Source organism: Chroicocephalus ridibundus, chromosome 10, assembly GCF_963924245.1.
Source record: "Chroicocephalus ridibundus chromosome 10, bChrRid1.1, whole genome shotgun sequence".
Classification (NCBI taxonomy): Eukaryota; Metazoa; Chordata; class Aves; order Charadriiformes; family Laridae; genus Chroicocephalus; species Chroicocephalus ridibundus.
Window position 1 is genome coordinate 16,358,774 of NC_086293.1, and position 24,091 is coordinate 16,382,864.

The 24,091-nt window shown below is 42.8% G+C and overlaps 1 protein-coding gene across 22 annotated transcripts in view; it reads left to right on the forward strand.

Moving 5' to 3' along the window:
- The window catches only part of MAGI1 (membrane associated guanylate kinase, WW and PDZ domain containing 1), a 363,811-nt gene that overhangs the window by 271,233 nt on the left and 68,487 nt on the right, over positions 1–24,091 (forward strand). For 10 of the 22 annotated variants that reach the window (XM_063348501.1, XM_063348503.1, XM_063348496.1 and 7 more), the window contains 4 exons: positions 13,665–13,871; positions 16,749–16,959; positions 20,485–20,567; positions 23,836–23,874. In XM_063348501.1, coding sequence (XP_063204571.1) covers positions 13,665–13,871; positions 16,749–16,959; positions 20,485–20,567; positions 23,836–23,874 — 540 coding nt within the window. The remainder of the gene's footprint in view (positions 1–13,664; positions 13,872–16,748; positions 16,960–20,484; positions 20,568–23,835; positions 23,875–24,091) is intronic. The other 12 variants (XM_063348509.1, XM_063348500.1, XM_063348492.1 and 9 more) reach the window with 2 other exon arrangements.

Sequence of the window (24,091 nt, forward strand, 5' to 3'; positions counted from 1 at the left end):
ACCTCAAAAGATTAACATCAGTAGGCCAGGAAAATCCAATATGAAATCCAGTAAAGAAATACTGAGGGAAGACAACTTAGTAGTGGATGAAAATGCATCTTTTCTGTGGATCTGCTATAGCCCATTTCACTTTTTCTTCCCTCCTGCTGTCTCTCTTCCCCTTCATCTTCCCTAAGTACACATCCTTCATCACCCAATTGTGTCGCACTATGCAGCTACATGGTGCACTGCTTTTGCCCTTTTTTTTTTTCTTTATTCTTGGATAATTATTTCTAACTTGGGTCATTGTGTTGATCCTTTTTACAGCATGGCTTTACAAACAACAGCACTGAGACTGCCAAAGGGCACTGCAATGTCACTAGGGTGAGAGCAGGAAAAAGATAGCTTTGACTTCGAGAAAATGCAAGGCAAATTGGTCATATTTAGGTACACAGTAGGATTTGTGTAACTAAACCTGCAATCTCTATCTCTTTTAAATTGAAAACTCCTTTTGGGGTGGGGTCTTGGCCCCTGAGCACATTCAAACATACCTCTTGAGAAGGCAATGAAATGAAATACATTACAGGTTTGAAAGTCCTTCTGTTGCACTTCAGCTCATTCATATCATATTTCCATTTGCAAGAAGTTAAATGGGTCTTGTCATAATTATGAGAAGTTGAAAAAGCCTTATTCTTGCAGCTGTTAATAAGAAACATGAAATACGTTTAAAAATGTGAACTACACACAAATAGCTGATAGTCTTTGAAAAGTAGTCATCGAATATGAACAAAAGAGATTGTGACACGTGATTTTGGTTTTCAAGCTCTAAAAAAAAAGTCCTGAAACACTATTTGTTTAGTCTACTTCTTTAAAAACTCTCTGGTTAAGGTCACCTTTAAACCTTGCACTTATTCCCAACTGTAGACAATTGCAGTGTCAAATCCGGTTTGCATGAAGATGCTAAATTGTATAATTTGGTTTCACTCTTCCACCTCTCTGAGCTGATTAGCTCCATCAGCACCAATCCTAACGTTCCAGCAGCAGCACTTCTCCAAAATGAGCTTTTTCCTCTCCATGTTTCTAATTATAACACTAAATTAGTTTTCTTTGTCATGGTGCTCGAAATAGATCAGCTGAACTGCCTCACCATTACTTCCTGATCGTATTTGTTCTGGTGACCTTTCCACTTGGAAAGACAAAATGGGTAACTGTCTGTAAGCTGGCTCCTGGGACTTGCTGGGAATTAGTTTTCAGGAAATGCTGTACACATCTGGGACAGTTATAACCTGGTCGTTTCATTGCTGATGTGATTATATGCAGCAGCAGCAGCTAAACTGTTTAGATTTCGTGGGTTGCTCTTTTGAGTTGCTGAAGATGAGGTTGGTTTCTCATAAATCTAATGCGTATTTCATTTCTGTGAGCGATAGAAGGGTCTGAACTTTAAAGGAATAATTTGTCAGAAGTGCTGAGAAGCCTCTTTCCACGTTGACATCAGTGATGCTGGTGTATAGTGGTTCTGGAGAGCTGGCCCATGGAAGGAAAAATCAATAAGAATAAAGCAAATAATGATGATGCATGTGTGCACATATGCTTCAAGACACATTACTATTTGATTGTAATGTGAAATAAATAAAGTTCATTTCTCACTTACAGCGTCAAGAAATGATTTTGCTGCCTTCCGAGATTTCTTTAATGGCTTTATTGTACTTTTTTGGGAAATCTTATTTTACAACTGTATTGATCAAGACAGTGTTGATCTTGATTAGATCTTGAAAGATGGTATGATTCAGACCCAACGCTGCAATCACCAGCAATTTTGTAAAAAAAAAAAAAAACAAACCTGCCAAAAAAAAATAGATCACAGTTAGTTAGACTTCTAATGTCCAAGTCTTTGTTACTGCTCAGCTTTATAGTTTTAGATTACTTTAATTATCATTTTATGTGCTACATTTTGCTGCCTCTTTTTTTTCTTTTTTAAATGTACCACCATAATGAAGTTGATTGTATTTTTGACCCTGCCAGTGATGGCTTAATCCAAAACAGAGTGATGGAATTCCCAACAAAAGGGAATAATCTTCTATTTCTCTCTGGAGAACAATAAAACAATACCTTTAATGCATGGCTTTTATTACTAATAATGCTACCTATTTTACTGGGTCGGAATCAAACAATTGCAAAGATAGGGTTGCTTTTGGTTACAATGTAATTCGGTGATTTAGAGATGAAGGAAGGGGAATGCTATGAAATGGAGAGTAGTGATGATGAATGGGGAAGTTTTCATGGGCCTGGCAGCCACAAGCTCATGTGGCTCAAGCAAGATGGTGGTTTGGGGTCAGGGTGGTCCCAAGGTCCCTTCTGGCCCTAAATTTCTAAGAGTCTGCATGTGGTGATGGGGGGGATGGATGTATGCGCTTTGTTTCTGTGCTGTATTTCAGCAGCTAGAGAGAAAGTCTGACCCGATCAATCAAGATAAAGTTTTGGCATTACTGGGTGACATTTGTTTGCCTTTTGAAGGCATAAAGCCACGCAGATAGTGGCACAATCGGGAAAAAACCTTTGTTTGGTAACAGTTACTGAAGAGAACTTCTGGGGAGAAAGATTAGAAAACGGGGAGCCATCAGAAGAAGGATAATACAGAGGACTTTGCTGATAAGGATACTATTGATTTGGAAACAATAAAGAACAAGCAGAAGAGAACAGTTGGAAACCATAAAAGAGCAGGAGAGTGTATCAGGTTTTGAAAGTGCTCTAATTGCAAAGAGAGAAACCTCAAGCTGAATAGGACAAAAAAGGTGTTGCCTACCTACTGGGCTGCGTAATGTCATTGTTATTTCTTCTGGTGTGCTGCAAATAGGTTCCTCCGGGCAGTTTGTGATTCACATCCCAGTGACTGCAGAGCAGGCATGGCAGCTGTTTTTCTGGTCACCTGTCACCTCCCTGGTGTGTTCTGCACCCAAAATGCTCCAAAAATTGTGATCGGGTGGGAGGGGATGTTTGAAAGCCTTAATTCCTGGGGTTTTCAGTTCCCGTTTTAACATGCTACTTTTTAACCACAAAGCCTAGAAACTTCTTTTTCCCCCTAATGAAAGCTACATGTTGGCCACGTGAATTCAGGATCCGGAGCTGAAGTCCTTGAAGACCTGCCCAAAGCTGTGATGTTTTCACCAGTACTGGTGGGTTTTGCAACACGTGCATGCTGGTAAAGCTGCACGCGACACGCTCAAGCCAGTTAGTAATTCCCATTGACAATACTCATTAGGAAGGAAAAATCTTTTTAGTCTGTGCATTAGCTAGTCCTTCTGGTGGATAGGAAACCATCATAATTATAATCTCAGGCATTTATTGACTGATCCTTCAGGGCATAAAATACTGATGGATGCATGGAAGTAATTGTGTAGGTTACTAATTATTTAGCAATTACTTCTGCATTTGAATTGTGGGCTCTCACAGGGACCCCAAGGGAGGGCTGTTTTGAGCAGAACCACAACTTCTAGATTTTATTCTCATTTCTTCTCCAGCTGCTAAATGGCCCTGGGCAAATCATAGAAATCAAACCAGGTAACTGCTTTATACTTCAGGTTATTGGCCTGGAGAATATTAAAACAACACTTACTTCTCTATTCATTAATATTTCAGCAGATATCCTGTACCTGCAGTTATCTCCTATTGCAAGTAGGAAGGAGAGAGTGGAAGCAATGGTATTTCAGAGGGCTGTGCTGAATGCAGCAGTGGAGATGGGCACTGTGCAGAGGCGCACGGGGACATTAGAATCATGGAATCATAGAATAGTTTGGGTTGGAAGGGACCTTTAGAGGCTATCTAGTCCAACCTCCCCTGCCATGAGCAGAAACATCTTCAACTAGATCAGGTTGCTCAGAGCCCTGTCCAACCTGACCTTGAATGTTTCCAGGGGTGAGGCATCTCCCACCTCTCTGGGCAACCTGGACCAGTGTTTCACCACCCTCAGTTAAAAGCTTTCTTCTTTATAACTAGTCTAAATCTTCCCTCTTTTAATTTAAAGCCATTACTCCTTGTCCTATCACAGCAGGCCCTGCTAAACTGTTTGTCCCCGTCTTTCTTGTAGGTCCCCTTTAAGAATTGAAAGGCCCCAAGAAGCTCTCCCTGGAGCCTTCTCTTCTCCAGGCTGAACAACCCCAACTCTCTCAGCCTGTCCTCATAGGAGAGATGCTCCAGCCCTCTGATCATGTTCATGGCCCTCCTCTGGACCTGTTCCAACAGGTCTTTGCCCTTCTTATGTTGGGGACTCCAGAGCTGGACGCAGGACTCCAGGTGGGGTCTCACCAGAGCAGAGCAGAGGGGCAGAATTGCTTCCCTCAACCTGCTGGCCAGTATCTCAGTGGGACTCCAGGTGCCCAGAGCACAGGGGCAAAGCTGGTGAAAATTCAAGCAGGAACAAAAGATTGAGTATGCAGAATGCAAAGATATTCAGGCCAGGTGTGATACCCCCAATGCAAAGTACAGTTGGCTGAAGACTTCACCTGACTGCCGTAACTTTTCAAATATCATGGAGGGTGGCTTGGCAACTGCATCAGCCAGTTCCTCAGGACTCTGCGATGCATCTCATCAGGTCCCATAGATCTCTGTTTGTTCCTCTGTCATGAGGAACATGAGGTTCTGTCACAAACCTCATCTTCTCTTACAGTGGGACGGACTTTTCTCCCCCAGTCCCTGCCTTGTGCTTCTTCCACTCGAGAACTGTGGGAGGAGAGGTTGCCAGTGAAGACTGAGGCAAAGAAGTTGTTGAGTACCTCGGCTTTCTCCTCATCTGTTATTAGCAGTTTGTCAGTCTTGCTCATCAGGGAGGGTATGCTTTCTTTGACCTTCCTTTTCTGGCTGATGAACCTGTAGAAGCCCTTCTTACTATTCATTGTGTCCGTTGCCAAGTTCAGCTCCAGCTGTGCCTTGGCCTTCCTGACGCCATCTCTACACAACTGGGCAGTGTTCCTGTATCTTTCCAGGATACCTGTGCCTGCTTCCACTGCCTGTGCATCTCTTTCTTGCCCTTTAGTTTGACCAGCAGGTCTCAACTGAGCCATGCCAGTCTCTTTTCCTCCTTTCCTGATTTCTTACACGTAGGGATCGAGAGCTCTTGTGGTCCATGGAACGGGTCCTTAAAGATCTGCCAGCTCCGTTCTGCTCCTTTGCCCCTGAGGGCAGTTTCCCAGGGGGTCCTATTGACTAATTCCTTGAAGAGCTGGAAGTTTGCTTTCCTAAAATTCAATGTCCTGATTTTACTCTTTGCCTGACCCGTATCCCTCAGGATTGCAAACTCCACCAGTGCATGATCACTGCAGCCCAGGCTGCCTCCAACGTTGACATCATCAATTAGCTCACTTGCGTTGGTGACCAGTCCAATGATACTGGTGGTCCAGTGTTGCATCCCCTCTAGTGGGGCTGTCTATTACCTGGTTTAAGAAGTTATCCGCCATGCACTCCAGCACGCGTGTGCACATTAACATGGTGGCTGAATTTTGCATGGGGATGGCTGTGTCGCCGGGGCCCGGCGCGGCTGTATTAATGAATGCCTGCCCGGCACTTAGTGATCCTCAAAAGAAAAAGTGCTGCACTTTATAACATGTGAAGGGTTATTACATTATAGCGTATTATTGTCAAGGCATCATCTTTCATTCTCAGGACAAGTGTTATGTGATTGCCAAGAGAAGTAATAAGTAATCTGCATTAGTCTCATGACTAAGATGTAATGGGGTGACTTGCTAACATTTTTAAAGTGTATAAAACTAGCTACTGTAGACAGGGTCTCTGATTGTGGTACTTAATGAGTGTAATAAATTACCTTAATAGTGCAGTTAGAATTTCAGCTGAAGTAGAGAGGTGTATTCAGCAACATGCTTCAAATCAAGATGCCTTTAGCCTAATTTATCTGATGTGCTGGCTCTCCTTGGGTTTCTGTGCAGCAGCCCCACTCCCTCAGCTGCTTTAGCAAAATGGCTGGATTTTTCTTCTTTCTTTCTGGTGTCTTCGCAGCCTGTGGGTCTCGCCAACTTGGTATAACCTTGAAGTGAGAGCTGTGTCTGTGGCATGCAAAACATGTCAGGAAGGTTGGGCGAGTAAGGGTGGCAGATGCTGGGGGATGCCCATGCAGCGGAACAACATGTTCCGCTTAATAAGATAAGATCCGCTTATTAATGTCTCCATACTACAGATTGACTCAATAAATCATAATGGCTCCTTTACCACCGTTACAATGTATCCTTGTCGAATAGCCACTTATTAACATCTGTGCATTGCAGAAAGATTTCTCTTCTATCTTTTGCTGTTGTACTTTGCTTTTTTTATTATTATTATTTTTTAAACCACTAGTAACACAACAAAAAGAAGTTCTTGTGTAGGTGCATGACTATGAGTGTTAAGTGTGAGTGCTGCTATACTGAAGTGTCATCTGATGATAATGCTTCATTCTACAAACAGCTAAAGTGGTAGCGGAGTAAATCTTTCTCTAAAAGCCAATATTCAAACATCTGATAGGGTTTCAGAGTGGCTTTGAATTTCCTTTGGGATTCCTGATTGGCTTCTCTTGGTGCACTTCCAATAAGAAGTTTTCCAGTGTCAGCTCTGTCTGAAATTGTTCATTAGCAGTCCTGCTTTTCGCTGTTTCTTGATGCATCCTAAAACACAAACCTTGAGGGAAGAGGTTGTTCCCAAACACCTCGGACCAAAAAATGGCAAGTTGGCTGGGTTTTTCCTAAGTTAGATTTCAGGTTATTGTAAGGATTTATTTACTTTCTAACCGCAATCCGATGTGTTGAAGGCTGTTCGTAGTAGTCCGTTGATAGATGGCAGCCTGGCACATTTCAGCATCGTTTCTTGGTACTGGATGTTCTCGGGACTGTCTCTAGGATTGGCTACACATTGGTATCATCGCTGGTGATACCCAGCTCCTTCGCAGCTGGGCAGCCCTTCTGCCCCAGGAGGCATCCCAGCCTCCGCAAACCTTGGCATTTCCCTGCCGCTGCAGAGCTCACCCTGCGCTGCGAGCTGCGACACACACGCCAGCGCCTTCCGGAGGGGCAAGGTATTAATGGGGTGAATCCTCATGCTGGGAGTAGATATATAAATATTTCAGTATTTGCAAGAAGAATTGCATATTGCTATGGCTTAACGTCACATGTTCTTGATTCCTACAGCCTTATGCTAGGTAGGGTGTGTTCCAGCTGCTTCTCCTGTGCTCTCTGTAGATACCATGCACAAGCACGTGCTTGTTTATGTTGCCTATGATTTTATTCTTTTTTAAATCTATTTGCATGTGGATGTAACAGTTGCTCTAATATAACTGAGTTCAGGAAACACATTGGGCTTCCATAGCCAGCTCACACCCTATACTACCGAAATCTTACTGCTTATGTGTTACTTTAAGTATCTTTGGTTTGTTTTGGCTTGTTAGAAATTTTCCATGTATAAAATGTGCTTGGACACAGCTGTACAGGAGTGTTAACAATAGCATGTGGCAATACCTAGCGATATCTCAATGTGGGAAAAATCAGAATAAATTATCTGATCATAGGTGACTTTCTGCTATGCTGTCATTGCCTGTAAGGACACTAATTGGAGTATATGTTAAATTTCAGACATAAATTGAAATGTGCAAATTGTAACATTTTGACTAATTTAGCAAGAAACCCAGACTGATCTTTCAATTAACCTCACCATTAACATCTGCAAAAATTGACAGAGAATCTACTATTTAAAGTAAATTGGATTTGCATATATTGTAGGTTAATGTCTCTGAGATCTCTTTCCATGCCTATGTTTTGCTTCCGATCCAGATGCTGTGTCTGCGGCCGCCTGCCGGTTGCCTGGATACTCTGAATTTCCTCAAGGCAATTGCTAATCAATGTGCAGTTGCAGCTAGGTGAATCCCACAGACAGCAGCCAGACCTGTCATCTAAATGTAGAAATCTGTAGCAGAATGTGATCTGGGAAGAGAACAGACAAAACACCGTAGCAGGAGCTCGGCTCCCAGGAACCAATTCATCCTGTGCTAATCAGACACAAGCACTCTTGCTGGATTAGACGAGCAGAAGCTCTTCTGCTAAAATTAAGGGTCAATTGTTTTGGTTCTGGTACAGTGCAGAGAAGAAGGGCTGCATCTCAGAAAAGAAAACAATTACATTAATAATTACATTTAAAGTCTTCGTGTCAAGGCCCTGCTTAATTTTGCTGCTTATCTCCAAGTCTCTTTCCCAAAACACCCATTTGCATCAACACTATGAACTGCTTTTTTAAAACATGAGCTGTTAATGGAGTCCTTGTTAACACAGAGTGGTAGCTTTGAAGATCAGATGCACTTCTCATGGACGCGGGGTCCTCTGTGCTACACAGAGGCTTTTGAGTTCCTTGGGGTTTTTTTGTAATTGCAAAATTACGCCTCACAGTAGGCGCCAGTAAATTCAGAACTGCAAGAACTCTGCTCTGTCCTTTCCTGAGAGACAAATGCACTCCCAGTCCCAGGCCTAAATCTCTTGACACCAGAAAAGAAAGACAAATTCTCCTCCCCAGAACAAGAGAATAGCTACAGCAAAGCCAACACCTACAGATTAAGGTAACTGAAATATACAGTTTGGGACCACATTTTTCAATTGATGTTGTACCATTAGGATTAATGCCCAAGCTCGTGCTTTGACCTTGCACACAGCTCCCCCGCCTTCTGTCACTCTGCCACCCTGTCCCCACCCCAACAGCCTCTGTGGTCACATCTTCCCTCTCTGCAAGGTGAAACGCCTACTTTGATACCCGTTCCACTTTAGACTCTTTTAGAGTCTCTGTTCTTCTGCGTTTCTACCCATTCCAGAGACAGCGTTTTGGATGGATGGGGTCCTTTCAACTGTAGTTGAATTGAATGGTCATTGACAAAAGTTTTTATGGATTAGATTCATAGTTGTTTACACAAGGCTAGCTAATTGGTGTATTTTTGTGAACTACATTTCAAATTCCAGGTCACATAAACAACCTAAGGTTCTCTGTGAATTTACTGCCAATCAGGGCAATACTTAGTAAGAATGTTTTGTTATTTTGAAATATCAGACAAAGTTTCCATTACCACTAGGTTTCTAAAACTTAAGAAGAAAGTTCCCTTGGCTGACAGCGTTGCTTTAATTCATAAGCTGCAGGACAGGGTAGAAGCTGCTGTGGATTGCTTTCATCGATTAGGATCACTGCTTGAATTGGCAGAGGAAGAAGTGTTATGATGATGAGAACTTATCTTATTGTTGTGATTAGCTGTTACCAAAGTCTAATTACTGTGCATGATGCTAAAATGTGTAAGCTGCCGACACTTAGAGATAAGGAGATGAAAAGAAATCAATTCATTCCAAGTAGTTATTGTGGGTTTTTTCATTATTCTTGTTATTTTTGTGCACTCTCCTGAGTGGCGTTTCAGAATGCATGGATTAAGTCCTGGCTTTGGCTGCAAAAGCTGCCATCAAACTTTGGTTGTGGTTAAATAAGTTTTAAGCACCAAGGGACTGAATAAAATCAGGGTTAGTGAGAGGTGATGACAAGGAGTTCACTTAAGGGTATGTGCATCTGCTGAGTGAATGCATTGTTATTAGCTATTAATTCAGTTGCTGTAGGCAGGATCCAAGTGTGATTGAGAAGAGGGTGAAGTTTAGAAGCCCGGTTCCCATAGGAATCAGACATGGGAAAGTGCTGGTTCTGTCATTCTGGCTGCTTCAGAACTGGCATTTCCACAGAAAAGGAGATTTTTTTCCTGCTGTCTCGATCAAGAAATCTCCTTTGCCTGAGAGACAGGCTGCTCTTTTCTAGCTTTGAGATACCACGTTTAGGGACACAGTCCTCAGAAGTTTTGGAGAGCCTCACCTGAGCTGCTGGGGGAGCTCAGCACCCCGGGGAGTCCTGCCATAACTACTGTGCTGACTTTAGAAAATGTTTTGGGATCCTCTGGGATGACAGATGCTTGTGTATGCACATGTAACATGCTGTTAATAATTAGAGCTGATTGGATATTCAGTACAAATTACACTGGCTATGAAGTTAGCCCCTTCTTTAGGCTTACAAGTGGCTCACAAAACACTGTTAAAGCATATTTTTAAATGTATGTTTTTTCATAAACATTGACAGATTTAATTTGAACAAATAATGTCGAGTCTGAGTGTTTTAAAACTCTTGCTGGGCTGTTCACTGTCAGTTGTTTATGGTGCACGTTTGGATTTCTGAGTCACAGAGTAAATATTTTCTCTTTCTAATTTCTAGGACTAAACATGAGTTTCAATGATAATTTTAAGTGCCAGTCCCTCCTAATGGTGTGTCTGCCCCCACGCCCAGCCCCACGTGCCACTTCTTCAAAAAGAACTGCTTAGAGAAGAGAAATAGGTCTGACTGCATCCAGCAACATGAGGAAAAGAGAGTATTGCCATTTTCTCTCATTGTCCGTGTCACCTGGAACCTGGGTTGGAGCTCTCGTTTGCAGTTTTTCATCAGGAGCTGGGTTGTTTCCCAAACCTGTGTGTCCTTGTGTGAATCTGAAGGAAGAGCTGTGATTTTTCTGAATATTGACTCAGGCTGAATCTGCCTCCTGTGGAGGAAAAAGAAAAGTTCAGCCCCAGTGGCTGCATTTTCCATATTCTGCAAAACAAAACCCACACATGCAGAGCCCTGCTCAGTTTCAAATTCATATTTTCTCTTTGTGTGTGTTCATATATACTTGTAGGGATCCTCTAAAGACAGCACACCGTGTTGGCAGAAAATAATTATTCGCTAATAGTAGTGCCACCAACCATGGCTGGTTTGAAAAGTGACTAATGATTTCAGTGTAAGCAAATCTGAAATATTTTGGAGAAGCCTGTTTTCCTGCTGAGGTGCAGCTCTCCGTGAACCGTCAGGAGCTCCAGCTTTCCTTGTTTCTAGATGAACTTAAAAGGAACAAAACTTAAAGATATAATCATATATTTCTCTGTAATTGGAGGACGGCTGGTAACATCTGTGCTGTGTTCTTGTCCAGGAGAAATTAAAATCCCCACTAGCAACATCTATATATCCCCTTCATTCACTTTGTTGCATCCATCGCAAAAAGGTTTAACTGTTTTCAATAGACCTGAAATGAATTTAGCACAAAATAGTGATGTGCAGTGCTATAAATAAAAGCTGTTCTCACATATATGGCGCACACATGGATCTCTCTGCTTAGCAGTTAACATCTTTAGAAAACACATTTTGTCTGGAAAAACAAACAAAAAACCCCCAATCCCTCAATGTAGCAGCATTCTTTGGGAGAAATGCCAAAAAGGATAGGATGGCAGCAGGGTAGATTATCCTTTTTCTGCCCACCTACCTTTGTATTTTCCCTCTGCACTCTCTCTCCCCCATTCCTCCTCTTTTTGTATAAAATAGTGCTGCAGTATATAGAGCATAAGAATAATTTCTCTAGCAGAGACTGCAACCTGCTTGAGGAGCCTCCATCCCCATTAGTGGCTCTTTCCAGAAGAAGTAATTTCCTTCTCCCTATAAATTATGCATCAATGTACATTTAAGATTCTGAAATGATGAACAGAAGATGAAAGCGTTGCAGAGTGTTGCTGCTTCTATGGAGCTGAATCCACGACGTTGTATACAGGCTCCAACACACCTTGTTAAGACAAACCTGCACGTGTTGCTGTCCTCGTACTCCAGCTGTAAAAGCGTGGAGATGGGAGCTCATCCGACTTCTCCAGCCTCAGCTCTGTAAGAAAGACTTTTTCTCCTCTTGAAAGGCAGTGAGCGGCAAAGATCGCAATGTGTCTCCAAAGTGATCTTCCCGAATGGACTCTGCCAGCCTGAGCCAGGGCAATTCCTTGTTTCCCTTGCTCCTGTTGTGTCCGCAGACCTTCCAGAGTGGCAGGTTGAGATCTGTGAGTCTTACGATATGGACGATCCCTGTGGCCTTACCCTAAAGCTGACGACCCCCACAGCTTCAGGGTTGTAAGGGACTTAGATGACCCAGTGGGAAAGGCATTTTGGTCAGCTAAGCAGGAGTTGAGATAAACACCTAGTGCTTCCAAACTGAAATAAGGATATGTCGTTTGGAATGTGAAGTGTGTGATGACTGAGCAGTATGAAAAGCGTTGGGTGGGCTGGAACTACTGTGTGCAGCGGTGGGGCAGGTCAGTGCAGAGCTGCTTGGCTAACTTCAAACTCAGTGTCATATCTCAGTGTATGAATGATGTTGTTGACTTCTGCAACAAAAAAACACATGCGTATGTATAAAAATAAATGACAAAAAAATCTTCTTTAGGTTTTAAAGTGCCTTTGCATAATCTGCCTGTGGCGTGTGGTTCCCCTCTAGTGTAACAGGGGCAATAAAGGGGCATGTAAACTTTCTGGGCATGGATATTAAATATATAATATAATTATGTACTGAAAAATTGAAAAATAAGGCTTTCAGATTATGCATAGCCTATGGAGATAGACAAAGAATGTAATCAAATGTACATGTATATTTTAAAGAAGAATTTTGTGCTGCTGCCGCAGTTAAAGCTGTATGCATGCACCCTCACGTGTGTTTATACAAAGCTTTATGGGAGAGCATCCGTTACATTTTGTCATGCCAGAGAATATAGGGAGAATTTTTAAGTTCACCCTGGGAATATGAAGGTGGCAAATGAAAATGAATAATAATTCTTGAAAAGTAAAATTTGGGGAGTTTTATGTAAAAGTGTTGTATATCACAGATCATTGTATAAAAAGTAAAAGATACGCCTTGCAATAGGCCTGAGTCCGATAACGCCCAGTGCTGCGGGAACCGGTTCCAGACCTGAGGTTCCTGTGGAGCATTTCAGGGCAAGTCAAGCACTATTATGGTGTTTGAGGTGAAGTGAGACAGGAACAGTGAAATACCTCAAGAGGTTCTGGCATCAATGAACCCGCACTTATTCTGTATTTCTTCTGTGGTCACTTAAAATAACAGTGAAGCATCCCAAGCACTTTGCACTGTTTGCATCACATCTGGTGACAGCTGCCAAGAGCTGTGCGTTTGTGTAACTGTGGGTGCGTCTTTGTCCCTTCAAGTTTTGCTTCAAGGTCTGGTTGTTCACTTCTACCCAAGTTGACCCAACTGCTGAGTTTCCTCTCTGAAGAAAGCAGTGCCACGTGGTACCTTTCCTTTTCTCTCCTTTGGCAAAGTTTTCTTTTAGAGAGAGAATAGTTCTTGCTTTTTAAACGCAACATCCACCCTAAAAGAACCTGTGTATTAAAGCAGGCCATCGAGCCTTTCATCACTTCTCCGGGTGATAGCAGTCATGAATTTTTTATCTTCTGCAGGGTTCACTCCAGATCTGCCACAGCATTGTGTGGGTGCACACATGTAAAAAGACTACTAATTGAAATTCAGATGTAACGAGATGAAGTTTTGCTATTCACCATGACTGCCTTTTGTTTTAGCCCTTGTACGCTCAGTGCACCAAAACAATGCAACCATTGCTTCTCCTTTTAGATTCAACAGGAATAGCTTAAAAGGCAAGAAATATCTCCGTGTCTGCTCTAGAGATGTAATATGCACCCCCAAAAACGGGAATGGCATGTGTTAGTTTATGTATTTACTTACTTGTGGGGAGAGACAGAGCTTTTAATGGAACTGAAAAGAAAATAAAAAAGAAATCTTGCTGCTATAAACTGTTCCCTTTTAAAGATGCAAATGTGTTTCTATTGCCTAGGTAACTATTATGGAACGCCCAAGCCTCCCAGCCAGCCCCTCAGTGGGAAAGTGACTTCCACCGATGCTTTGCAAAACCTGCAGTCTGGCTCCAAGCAGTCGACTCCAAAGCGAACCAAGTCTTACAATGATATGCAAAATGCTGGCATAGTGCATACAGAGAATGAGGAAGAGGATGATGTACCTGAAATGAGCAGTAGCTTCACAGGTAAAACAAAAATATTGCGGTCTGTGAGTTAGGATACAAGGGGAAGATTTTGGGGGGTTTTTGTTTTTAATAGGTTTCCTCCAAAACTGTCAGTCCTGGACAGAAGTGGCCAACAACACCTCTGTGGCAGATGTCCAGGTGTAGGCACTCACATGCACAGCTGTGTCTTCTAAAAAGGCCTTGAGGGGTTGAGCTGGATGAGAAAAAAATGGGGAAAAGTTTAAATCTGTTAGTTGCACAGGGTTTAAGAAGACTTGAGCTATAGTTGACAGTTTTAAACAGTATGAAATGGCTCAGCCAGGATTCCATTTGAAATTAGTTATTGCTCCTTCCTAAATACTTTGCTATCCTTTCCCTTTCCTTGCAACTAGAGATATCCATCGCATACAATTACTAGGTCCTCTTCTCCAAGGTACTTTCCAACAAATTGAGGGCTGCTTGCCCCAGGAATGAGGTCTGAAGTATGGATGCAAGCTCTTTATTTTGTGAAGGCCTTGTCTTCTGCTGAACACAGATCTCAGTCCCGCCGTGGCTACCATCGAGCATTGGCTGAAAGATCAAGGGAAACTTTTGCAATCTGAAGTTAAGTGCTGTCAGGCAGATTCAGAGCAAAACACTATTGGAGATCAGTTGAGTTTCCACAGAAATCCACTGGAAGTTTGTGAAGCTCTGAGGAGCAAGAGCTCTTCCCGATGCCTGCAATCCTAGTGTTTGTTAGCGCTTAGAGGATTACTTCCTCAGCTTGGTTTCAAGCACTGAATTAATCTTCCTAGCTCCCTTTGAGGTAGGTGCTTAGCTAGCAACATTCTCCACATCTTCAAGCCTTTCACAGCTGCTTGCTGTTGGTGCTCAAAGCCATCACAGGCCCTAGGTCATTTGTCCTCTGGTCACTTCCTACCACCATAACTCTGATCAGAGTCATAGGAGCTGTCATGCCAGTTCCTACCTGCCAAAGTCCTGGCTCTAACATCTGTGTAGAGCTTGGAAAGGATTTAAGCTGAGATTTAGTTTTGGACCTCTCTGGGTCAAACTGTCTTTGACTTTGAGGGTTGTGCTCTGTTTGGCTGCCTCCTGTTACGTATTTCCAACCCAAATCACTCCTGGCTGGCCTAATCCCTCCCAGGCTGGAGTTTCTGTCTCTCCTTTACAAAGTTTTGCACTGCGGGTAGTTTCTCACATGTTGTGACATGGCAGCAACCTCAGGCCTTGTCGCAGGTTCTGATTCCAGGAGGAAGGTGGTGGGAGATGCTGTTTGACCTCCTTCCTGCTCGTCTCAGTTTGGTGCCCCTGAACTAACTCGAGCATCATTTCCCTTCCTTGTTTTCCTCCACAAGATGAAATACTGAAAGATGTAGCTCATTTGTCACAACGTTATCACACCCTGGCCCCTTGCCTCCATTAAATGGGCACAGAATCAAGAAAAGAGTTATTTCTCATATACCAAGTGATTCCTTATGCTTATTTCACATGTAAGTGTGTTAGCCATGTTAAAATGCTCCTGCTTCCTTAGGAGACCTCTCGGTGACCTGTGTCTTCCAGACTTTGGCATGTTTACACTCACAGTCTTAAGCTGGCAATGATTCATTCATGCTCCTTTTATCTTGTCATCTTCTACCTAAAAATACCGACTGCCAGGAAGGCTAGAAAGCAGACAGCTGAGGGTACTGGTATAGTCTAGATTTTTTTCTTCCCTCTTCTCCCAGCTTATTATTTTCAGTATCTTGTCTTTTTGTAATGGCAGAACACAGATTAGAAATGGCACAGGAGCTGCAGTTAACGGACCCCCCCAAAACCCAAGGCTGTGGCCTGTGACTTGATGAGGTCCACTGTCTCCAGTTTGGAGAGTGGAAGCGAGGTCTTGGCTGTGAAACCCTTTCAGTCCCGCTGCTTGGGGACTCGGCAGAGTGTGACACCAGTCTCTCTATGCTTTGCTCAGTGTGTTGCCTGCCACGTGTGCTGGAGATTGGTGGTCTCAGGTGATTTGGAAGTATTGCCATACATTTTCAACACCTTCAAGAACCAAACAGAGAAAATCCCTTTGGTAGACATGGAGGTAATTTTAGAATTTGGTAGTTGTTGCCAAAAGCTCTCTGTGAAGGAGTTGGGGGCACAGACCTGTTTTGTGGAGAGCGTTTTCTGTGATTAGAAGTGGAGGGAATGAGCAGCACTTTTTTATGGATACAGCTCACAACTTCATGGATATAAGCATCAGAAAGGTTTCCTTAGAGGGAGAAGGGACAGATACGTAATGAAGCATTCCTGAGTGACTTTGACTGGAAGGATACAGTGATGAGCCATGGAATAAACCACCTCAGACAGCGAGAACAGGCACTAGTGTGGACACATGGTATAGTGCTGACATTCAATTTAATTTTTAATTTAAAAAAATGCACTGCACTAAAGACGTGCACCATTAGCTTGAGTTTCTGGCTACCTTCTGCACTTGTAAAAATTGCCCCTTTTGATCATTCTTCAAATAGGAAATTTTATGCTCCTAATCCCTGTCCCACATTTGGCACTGCGGGAGTGAATCTGTAAGCCTGTTCAGAAGCCCATTGAACTGATCTCCATCAGTGAGCCCTGGCCTCAGCCTGGAAGACTTTGGTACCTCAGCAGGGCCTATTAGCGTGAAGACAGTAGTTGATCACAGCTTCTGATTTGCGCTGGCGAGGGGCTGGCTGCCAGAGTGTGTGTGGGCAAAGCAGTCTCATCCCTGCTGGCAAAAAGACTGCAGAGTCTCTGCCCTCGCTTCGTCTGTTGCTGTGTCTTGCGAATTAAAAGGCAAGGAGAGGAAAACCGTAAGGATAAACCTGGAGAAGCAAACGGGAGGAGAAGACGACTGATTTTCAATTTTATTTGTGCTTGTTTTTTCTACAGCAGAGTCTGGTGACCAAGACGAGCATAATACGCATATCGTAAGAGAGACAGCCCCACCGTCCGCGATTGATAGCCACACCAACGTTCCCACCACGGAACCATCTCAGAACCTCCCTCAATACCTACCTCCTTCTGCCGAGGATAACCTAGGTCCTCTGCCGGAAAACTGGGAGATGGCCTACACCGAGAATGGAGAAGTCTATTTTATAGAGTAAAGCACATTTTTGTTGTTCTAATTCCATCTCTCTCCCTCTCTCTCTGGGCATTAGTAAACCTCCATGGATGCATTTTGTGTGTGTGTGTGTATTAAATATTTAGTATATACAGTTACGTTGCAGAGCTGTAAGTTCCTTACTGTTTCTGAAGGGGTTCTGCATTTCCTGATTGGATTAACATCCAAATTACTCCTGAGTTCAAAGGCAGAGGGAATTGCTTGTTTTATGAGGGTGGTTACAAAAGCAACAGACACTTATAAAATATGGGCCAGTTGTTTTCACGGGTGGAATGAAAGCTCCTAATTGAAAGGGCTGAGACTTCATTTCTGGAGCCTGCCTCTGTGCATAACGCAGCAGAGAGAGTTCCTCCAGTCGTGTGCTGAGGTGGTAGCAGAGCCAGGGAATGGACTTTGTGTGTTGTCCTCTCGTCAGAGCAAATCGCCCAAACGTGTTGACATGCTCCAGAGGTTTGCAGAAGGCATAGCTCAGTGCAGAGAAGGCACAGTAAGTTTGGAAAAGAAGTACCATTCATGCTCTGCAGTCTTTGCCTAAGAGCTGAGTACTGTCAGCAGTTTTATGATGATATTGATTTTTTCATGCCATAAATAATAGTCTCTAATTATACTTGTCTAGATTTATTGAGATAGGAGTAACTTATAAAATGGGACCTGTTAGTGGAAGAGATTTCTTGCACAGAGGTTAGCTAGACATTAAAATTCAATTAGCTTTTGAAACTCGAGCCCTAAGTAGAGGAGGGGGGTGAGGAATTGATTTTGGATTTGATGGTCTGTTTAATGTGGTCTTGGAAACTGAAATCCTCTGTCTGTGTACCAGAAGCCGGTGGCCAGTTAGTACAGAAGAACCTCCTCTGCTAATGCCCCTTCTGGTGCTCCGGAGAATTATGGTGGATTAGGGAAGCAAGGGGAGCCGCCTGCTCCGTCATCAGGAGAAGGAACATTTGGTCACGGCCAAGGAAAGGTTCATCAGAGCAGGTTTTCCCTTGGCTGCAATGGCAGCGGGGAGCACATCACAGAAGAGTGCCAGAAGGTCTCAGGAGCTGGGAGGACGGGGAGCACCACAGCAGCTCTTCACCCGCTGGGAGACGGCTGCTGCAAAAAAGGCCATTTTCCAGGGCACTTTCAATTACCTGAAGAGGCTCCACCAACCCCCTGGTGTAAGCCACAGTCTAGAAGGCACAATGCAAATTCTCATTAGTTGAGTATCAGATGAAACTGAAATGTGTTCATTATCCTGAACACAGTATTCTGCCCCTCATTATGTCCTCAGGGTGCCTCATTCTTTGACGTGCTTTCTGGCTTTAACGTATATAAGACAGCCTGAATAATAGCCCATCCAGCCTGCCATTTTCCTCCCTGGAGGAGGACAGATGAGCACTAAATGCCGCCCAAGCAGCCACTTGCTCCCTTTCGTCCCCACATGGGCCCCTGCTGTCCTTCCTTACAGGTGCTTCAGCAAAAGGTTCTGCTGCTGCCACCAGTTTCCCCAAAAACCATCCCCGTTGTTGCAGCATTCTCTACGCGCGTGTGTTCTCTTAGCAGTGCAGGACCGTAGCACCTTAAGTAATTTGTTAGACCTTTTGCAGGAGAATCATGTATGCGGTGGGAAAATGTAGCCTGCATACACTGCTGTCTGTCTGACTCAAAAATCTGGTAGCACACCAACTGCTTCCTTCCCTGCAGTGCAGATTGACCATTTTGAGGATGCATACACATAGGGGGTGATTTTGTACCAGAGTGTGTTAGTGGGGATGCAGCACTGAATGACTGCAGTTCTATTAATTCTAAGGACACCCTGAGCCTAGAAACAATTTAGTCTGATTTGTATCAAATTAAGAGAGCAAGCTAATGAGCTGTGTGGACCCAAGCTGGCTCAGATGTCTGTACCGTCATCTACAGCACTTTGGGTTATCAAGGCAAGGTGCTGAAGGGAACAGTATGGGAACATCTGAGCCACTTGCAAAGAACCAGCACAGGTCCAGTGGGGCCAGAGCTGCATGTCGGGTAACCAATCCTGATGGCTTGTAGCTGAAGCAATTTGGCTCTTGAGATATGTTTCTCCGGTACTTTAATTGGGATTTTCATTACCCATGGTATCCCAGTCCCTCATTACCCAGCATGTAGATCTACGCATGTTACACATCTAACACAATTCTGTCCCTCTGAGTGTATGATCTGAAAGGTGTTTAGCTAAATTTTCTGTGCCTCAGCAAACAACGCTTTGTGAGCCTTTGGTGAGCGAGACAAAGTTGCAAGAAATATGCAAATATTTCATTGCACTCCTCCCATCACCCCCTTTCTCAGCTAGACTACAGACTTTCTTATTTATAGGTTGGCAGAACCCCTCTGCTTTATTGCTGTTCATTTGCCTTACTTGCTGAATTTCTGCCATTCAGTTTTCTAGTTGGCGATTAATTGCTCTGAAGCCTACAAAAGGATTAAATGCATTTGCTCATCCTGCCTTGGGAGGGCTGGGTAGTAGGATATGTAAAACAAGGACTTTTTATTTATACAGTCGGATCCTAGGGGCAGGGCAGTCCCCTCTTCTTGCAATAAAATATGTTTCCTGGTCTGTTGTTAGTTCCTCAGGGATCATAACCCTCATTACAGCATTTCCAGCATCATGAGACTGTTGGGAGGCAAAGGTTAAGTTTGTAAACCTCTCTGAGACCTTGAAGGAGAAGTAAATAGCATTACTCTGGTATTGAAACTTAAAACTGTTAAGCAGTGTTAAAGGCTAAGCTAGATAAATGATACCTCAGGGACTGGAGGGCTATCTTTGCATGTTATGTCTAAGATGACATCAGGTTGTAGAAGAGGCATTACATTACAAGATTGTCTCCGTATGCAAATGAAAAGATGGGAGAAAATAATTTCTAGAAAATGTATTTTAAGCCTGTTTACTATGCAGCCCCCACTGCTGGGACTGGCATCGCGATACTGTCAGGGGACTCGCAGAAAGGAAGAGTTGAAAGTAAAGCTGTTCAACCTCCATCAAAGGCTTTGACAGAACATATTTATTTGTGTAATTAAAAAGTTTTCACTGGAAATTTTGTTTTTGACTAATGGCTTGGGTCAAATCTAGACAAATGTCAAAGGTCTTTTGCACGACCAAAGGCTTCTGCATGGTTTAGGGAGGAAGGGAAACTTCTGTCTTTGTATTAGGAGGCAAATGGCTCCGGGACAGCTCCTGCAATTAAGAAATAAACCACCAAAGACAAAAGTTTGGAAATTAATATTATAATATTGCAGCTTTCACATGCATCCTTCCAGTCAGGAATCTTGATTTGTATATTTTCACTTTGCACTTTTGTGTTTTCAATGCCAAGTTTCTTGTGATTTGTCAGACTAGTTTGCAAGACATCAAATCGTAACACCATTTCTTCTGAAGCAAAAGTATGCCTTCGTGTCTGTTGAATAGTAAAGAGGGTATATACTTTTATGCCACTGATACTTCAGCTCTGCTTTATTAACAAAGGTCATATTTCCATTTTTGGTTTCCAGCCATAACACAAAAACAACATCTTGGCTAGATCCACGGTGCCTGAACAAACAGCAGAAGCCTCTAGAAGAATGTGAAGATGATGGTAAGAGACTGAAAGTAGTGAAATAATAACGTGTTTGGTCCTTTCTAGGTGGGTTTCTTCTTTTCCTTTTCCTCTTTCCAATAACCTGCGTTCAGAAATACTTAAAAAAACAAAAAAGAGGTTTATCAGTAAGTGCATAGAAACAATCTCCATAATGTTGTTGTGAGATCGCTGTCTGTGTATGTAAGATAGCTGTTGAGATGGCAGATCATTTAATAAAAATCAAAGAAGTGCTAGAAGTGAGAGGCCTCTGTTTTTGCAAAGGCGTTTGAATAGTCGCTGATGCTGAACAAGACTCAAAGTTTTCTAACGTGTTTGCTCCTTGGATCGCTGTGTAGGAGGAAAGCGACTGAGTCTCTGCGTGCTCCATTGTGTTCCACTTCAACCACCTGCTTTACATGAATTGAAAGTGTTATGTTATTATTTCTTTGTTTGAGCAGAAATAACTCAATTGCTTCACTTCTGCTGTTAAATTCTGACAGTCTGCTTAGTGTTATGATTGCTGAAAACAAATTCCATTTGGAAGTGTAGATTTTTGCCACTGAAAATTTACACCGATGTAATTTTGTATTCCTTGAGATGTTGGAAATGCAAGCCACTGTCCAATTTAGAGCAGCCAAATGCAGGACTGTTAAAGGAGGTTCTTTCCTTGCGTCCTTTAGGAGATGCTGGAAGAAAAAGGGAATCATGATGAAAATAACTTAAATGTTTGGGAAGATCTGTGTGGAAATTTTGGTCTACTGACCAGGAAAGGTCATGGTATTCTAACGCGTAGTTTTGGCTAGCACAATGCTATCATGGTAGACGTATCTTAAAATTGAAAGGGTTTACTTTGTCAGTGTTGGTGCTGTCCTTGTAAAATTAGTTTTCATAATATGATTAACCTCCTACTGGTGTGAGTCAGCTTAATAAGAATTACGATTTTATTTCGGAAAAGAATCAACTCAATCCCTTTTTACTGGTAGGTTCAAACCCGGCCTCCAGAACTACTGTTACTATTTTTGCACATGCAGTTTTTCAGCCTCTACTTCCTTTCACATGTGAGATTTTGCAGGATGTGAGAATTTTCCTGTGCAGCCTTCGCTGCTGTGATGGAGCAGGCCCCCAACTTCCTAGTCCACAATCCAGCATACCCCCAAACCACAAGATATGCGAAACCCAATGTTGCCTGATGTGCCTGCTTCAGATCCTTGGCAACTGGCATCGTCTGTAAGGAGCAAGCGGAGGGAGCTGGATTAATGAAGGCCTTGCTCTGCACCTAAAAAAGGATATGTCAGTGGGTACTCAGAACTGAAACAAAATTAAATGGTAGCGTATGCAGGCAAAGTTCCCTCCTCCTTGCAGTTAAGCATTGCTGACAATTTAAAGAGGAGGTTGCAAAGTCTCGGCATAAGCTTTACTCTTTCAGAGGGTAGTTTTCCCTGAAGCACAATTTCTGTCCTGGCTTTCTCTACCAGCAAGACGCCCACTACGTTGATAGCCCTGGTGATGGCAACCAGCAGCAATGCCGCTGTCGGTCACCATGTCCCGTGCCGTGCTCTGAGCTGGGGCAAGGAGCAGCCGGTAGCATAAGTCCACGGCGGGTGGCTGAGCTCCTCTGTTAAACTGTTTTAAGTCTCCTTGCAGAAGGGAAGGTCTTTCAAACCTCTTGTCTGCTTTGTAATTATAAAACAAGCATTGGGATAATTTATTTACTTGGGATTAAAAACATACAGCTGGGTAATTTTTTGTATTTAATTAAGTTCATGGTTTTGCAGAATAGTGGCATTTTTGTGTATCAGGTCCTTAAAATTAGCAAATTAGCAAATTTCATCTTCCCCGACACCCCTTCACTTCATTCACTAAGTTTCTCATTAACGAATACTTTTAACATTCAGTAGTTAAACCAGTTGCTCCATAAATATAGCAGTGTGCTGCGCTGTTTTGCTTGGCTGCTCTGATCTTAGTTTGCACATAAGAATAATTATATTTCAGAAAACAATGTGAGCACAAAGAAGGGAGAAGGTTATTTTTACTGCATTGTAGAAGCTGGACATTTTTGGCAAGGGTCACTGTTGGGAGTATTTCCACTGAAGTCAGTGGGATTCCTCCTCTGTTTTGTTTGTGTCATGTGTGTGAGTTTTCAGGCTCGATCCCATCCTGTTTTGTGGTTTTTATAAATGTTAGATGTCATTTCAGATTTGTTTGGTTGCAGTTGCCTTGTGTTTTTTCTTCGTCAGGATACATGTCCCTAACAGGTTTTTAGTTGTTTCCAGTTGTTTAGGTTATCAAAGGAAATTGCAATTCATATTTCATGCTAATGGTCCTAAACAACCGTTTTTGGTAGAATAAATAGCAAACAGGTCACGGAAGTGTATTTTCAGGTGTCCAAATTTTCAAAAGCAATGCTGTGACTGCATCTTCTGTTTGCTTCTGTCATTCATTGATGTGGCTTATACTTCACTGCACTAGGTCCAAGATTGTTTTTACCATCTTTTTGTCTGGTTTTGTCATCATCTTTCATTTTCAGACTGATTATTATTTATAGGCTAAGCAATACTTTAATCATCTGTGTCACTGTTAACTTATGAATATGGAGCAGATAATGATAAATGGAGCAACAGTGAATATTGATGGCTTTGTGTGTTTGAAAAATCAAGTGATCTTTGTCCCAGGTGCCCCGATAAAAGCGGTGCGTTCCTGTGTGTGCCTCACCAGGGCATCTGGAGTTCGGTGCGGGCCTGTGCCTCCAGTTAAACCAGGCGCGTCGCTCTGTGTTTGTCTTAAATCATCTGAGAAGTTACAGTGAAGTCAATTGGACCTTGTATGCACATAAATTTAGGTACTTTCTTGAAAACCTTGCTACATTAGTTCTCAGTTAGATGCAAGGTTTTCCTCTCAGATTTCTTCGTTAGTATTCAGGTCTGGCCTGCTGACAGATCCCTGTGTCCACAGGACGGGTTGCGAAGGTCAGACCGTTCAGATCTGGTGGAGAAGCTTCACTACAGTGAGAGCCACACAGATGTATTACTGTGCCATATCAAACTGCGGCATGGAAGTAGTCAATTGATACAGATATTTTGAGAACGCAAGAACCAGTTCTTTCATTATCTACATCAGATCCATCAATATTCTGAGCACTAAAGTGTGATAAATGGAAAGCTTGGGCTCGGTCTGTAGAAAATTAGTGCCGGCTCTGCTGTTTGCTGTAGGGAATTTCTTGCTTGGTGCTGGTATCTGAAATTTTCTTTTAATTTTTTCTGTCTCATTTACTGCTCTTCCCTTGGAGAAGAAGGGGTACACACGGAGGAACTGGACAGTGAACTAGGTAAATCATCCATCTCTCGTTTTGATGTTTGACTTCAACTGCACTGTTTTAAGCCTTTAATTACTTACTTTCTCCTTTGTATCATTTTGCATCTTTCTGTTTTTTTATTTCAACAAGCCTGATTTATCAGCAAAACTTCCCTAGCACATAAAGCATTAATCTTCCCTTAGCTTCAGATCTACGGTGTTTTTCTTACTGATTCAGAGTTTGATGAAAG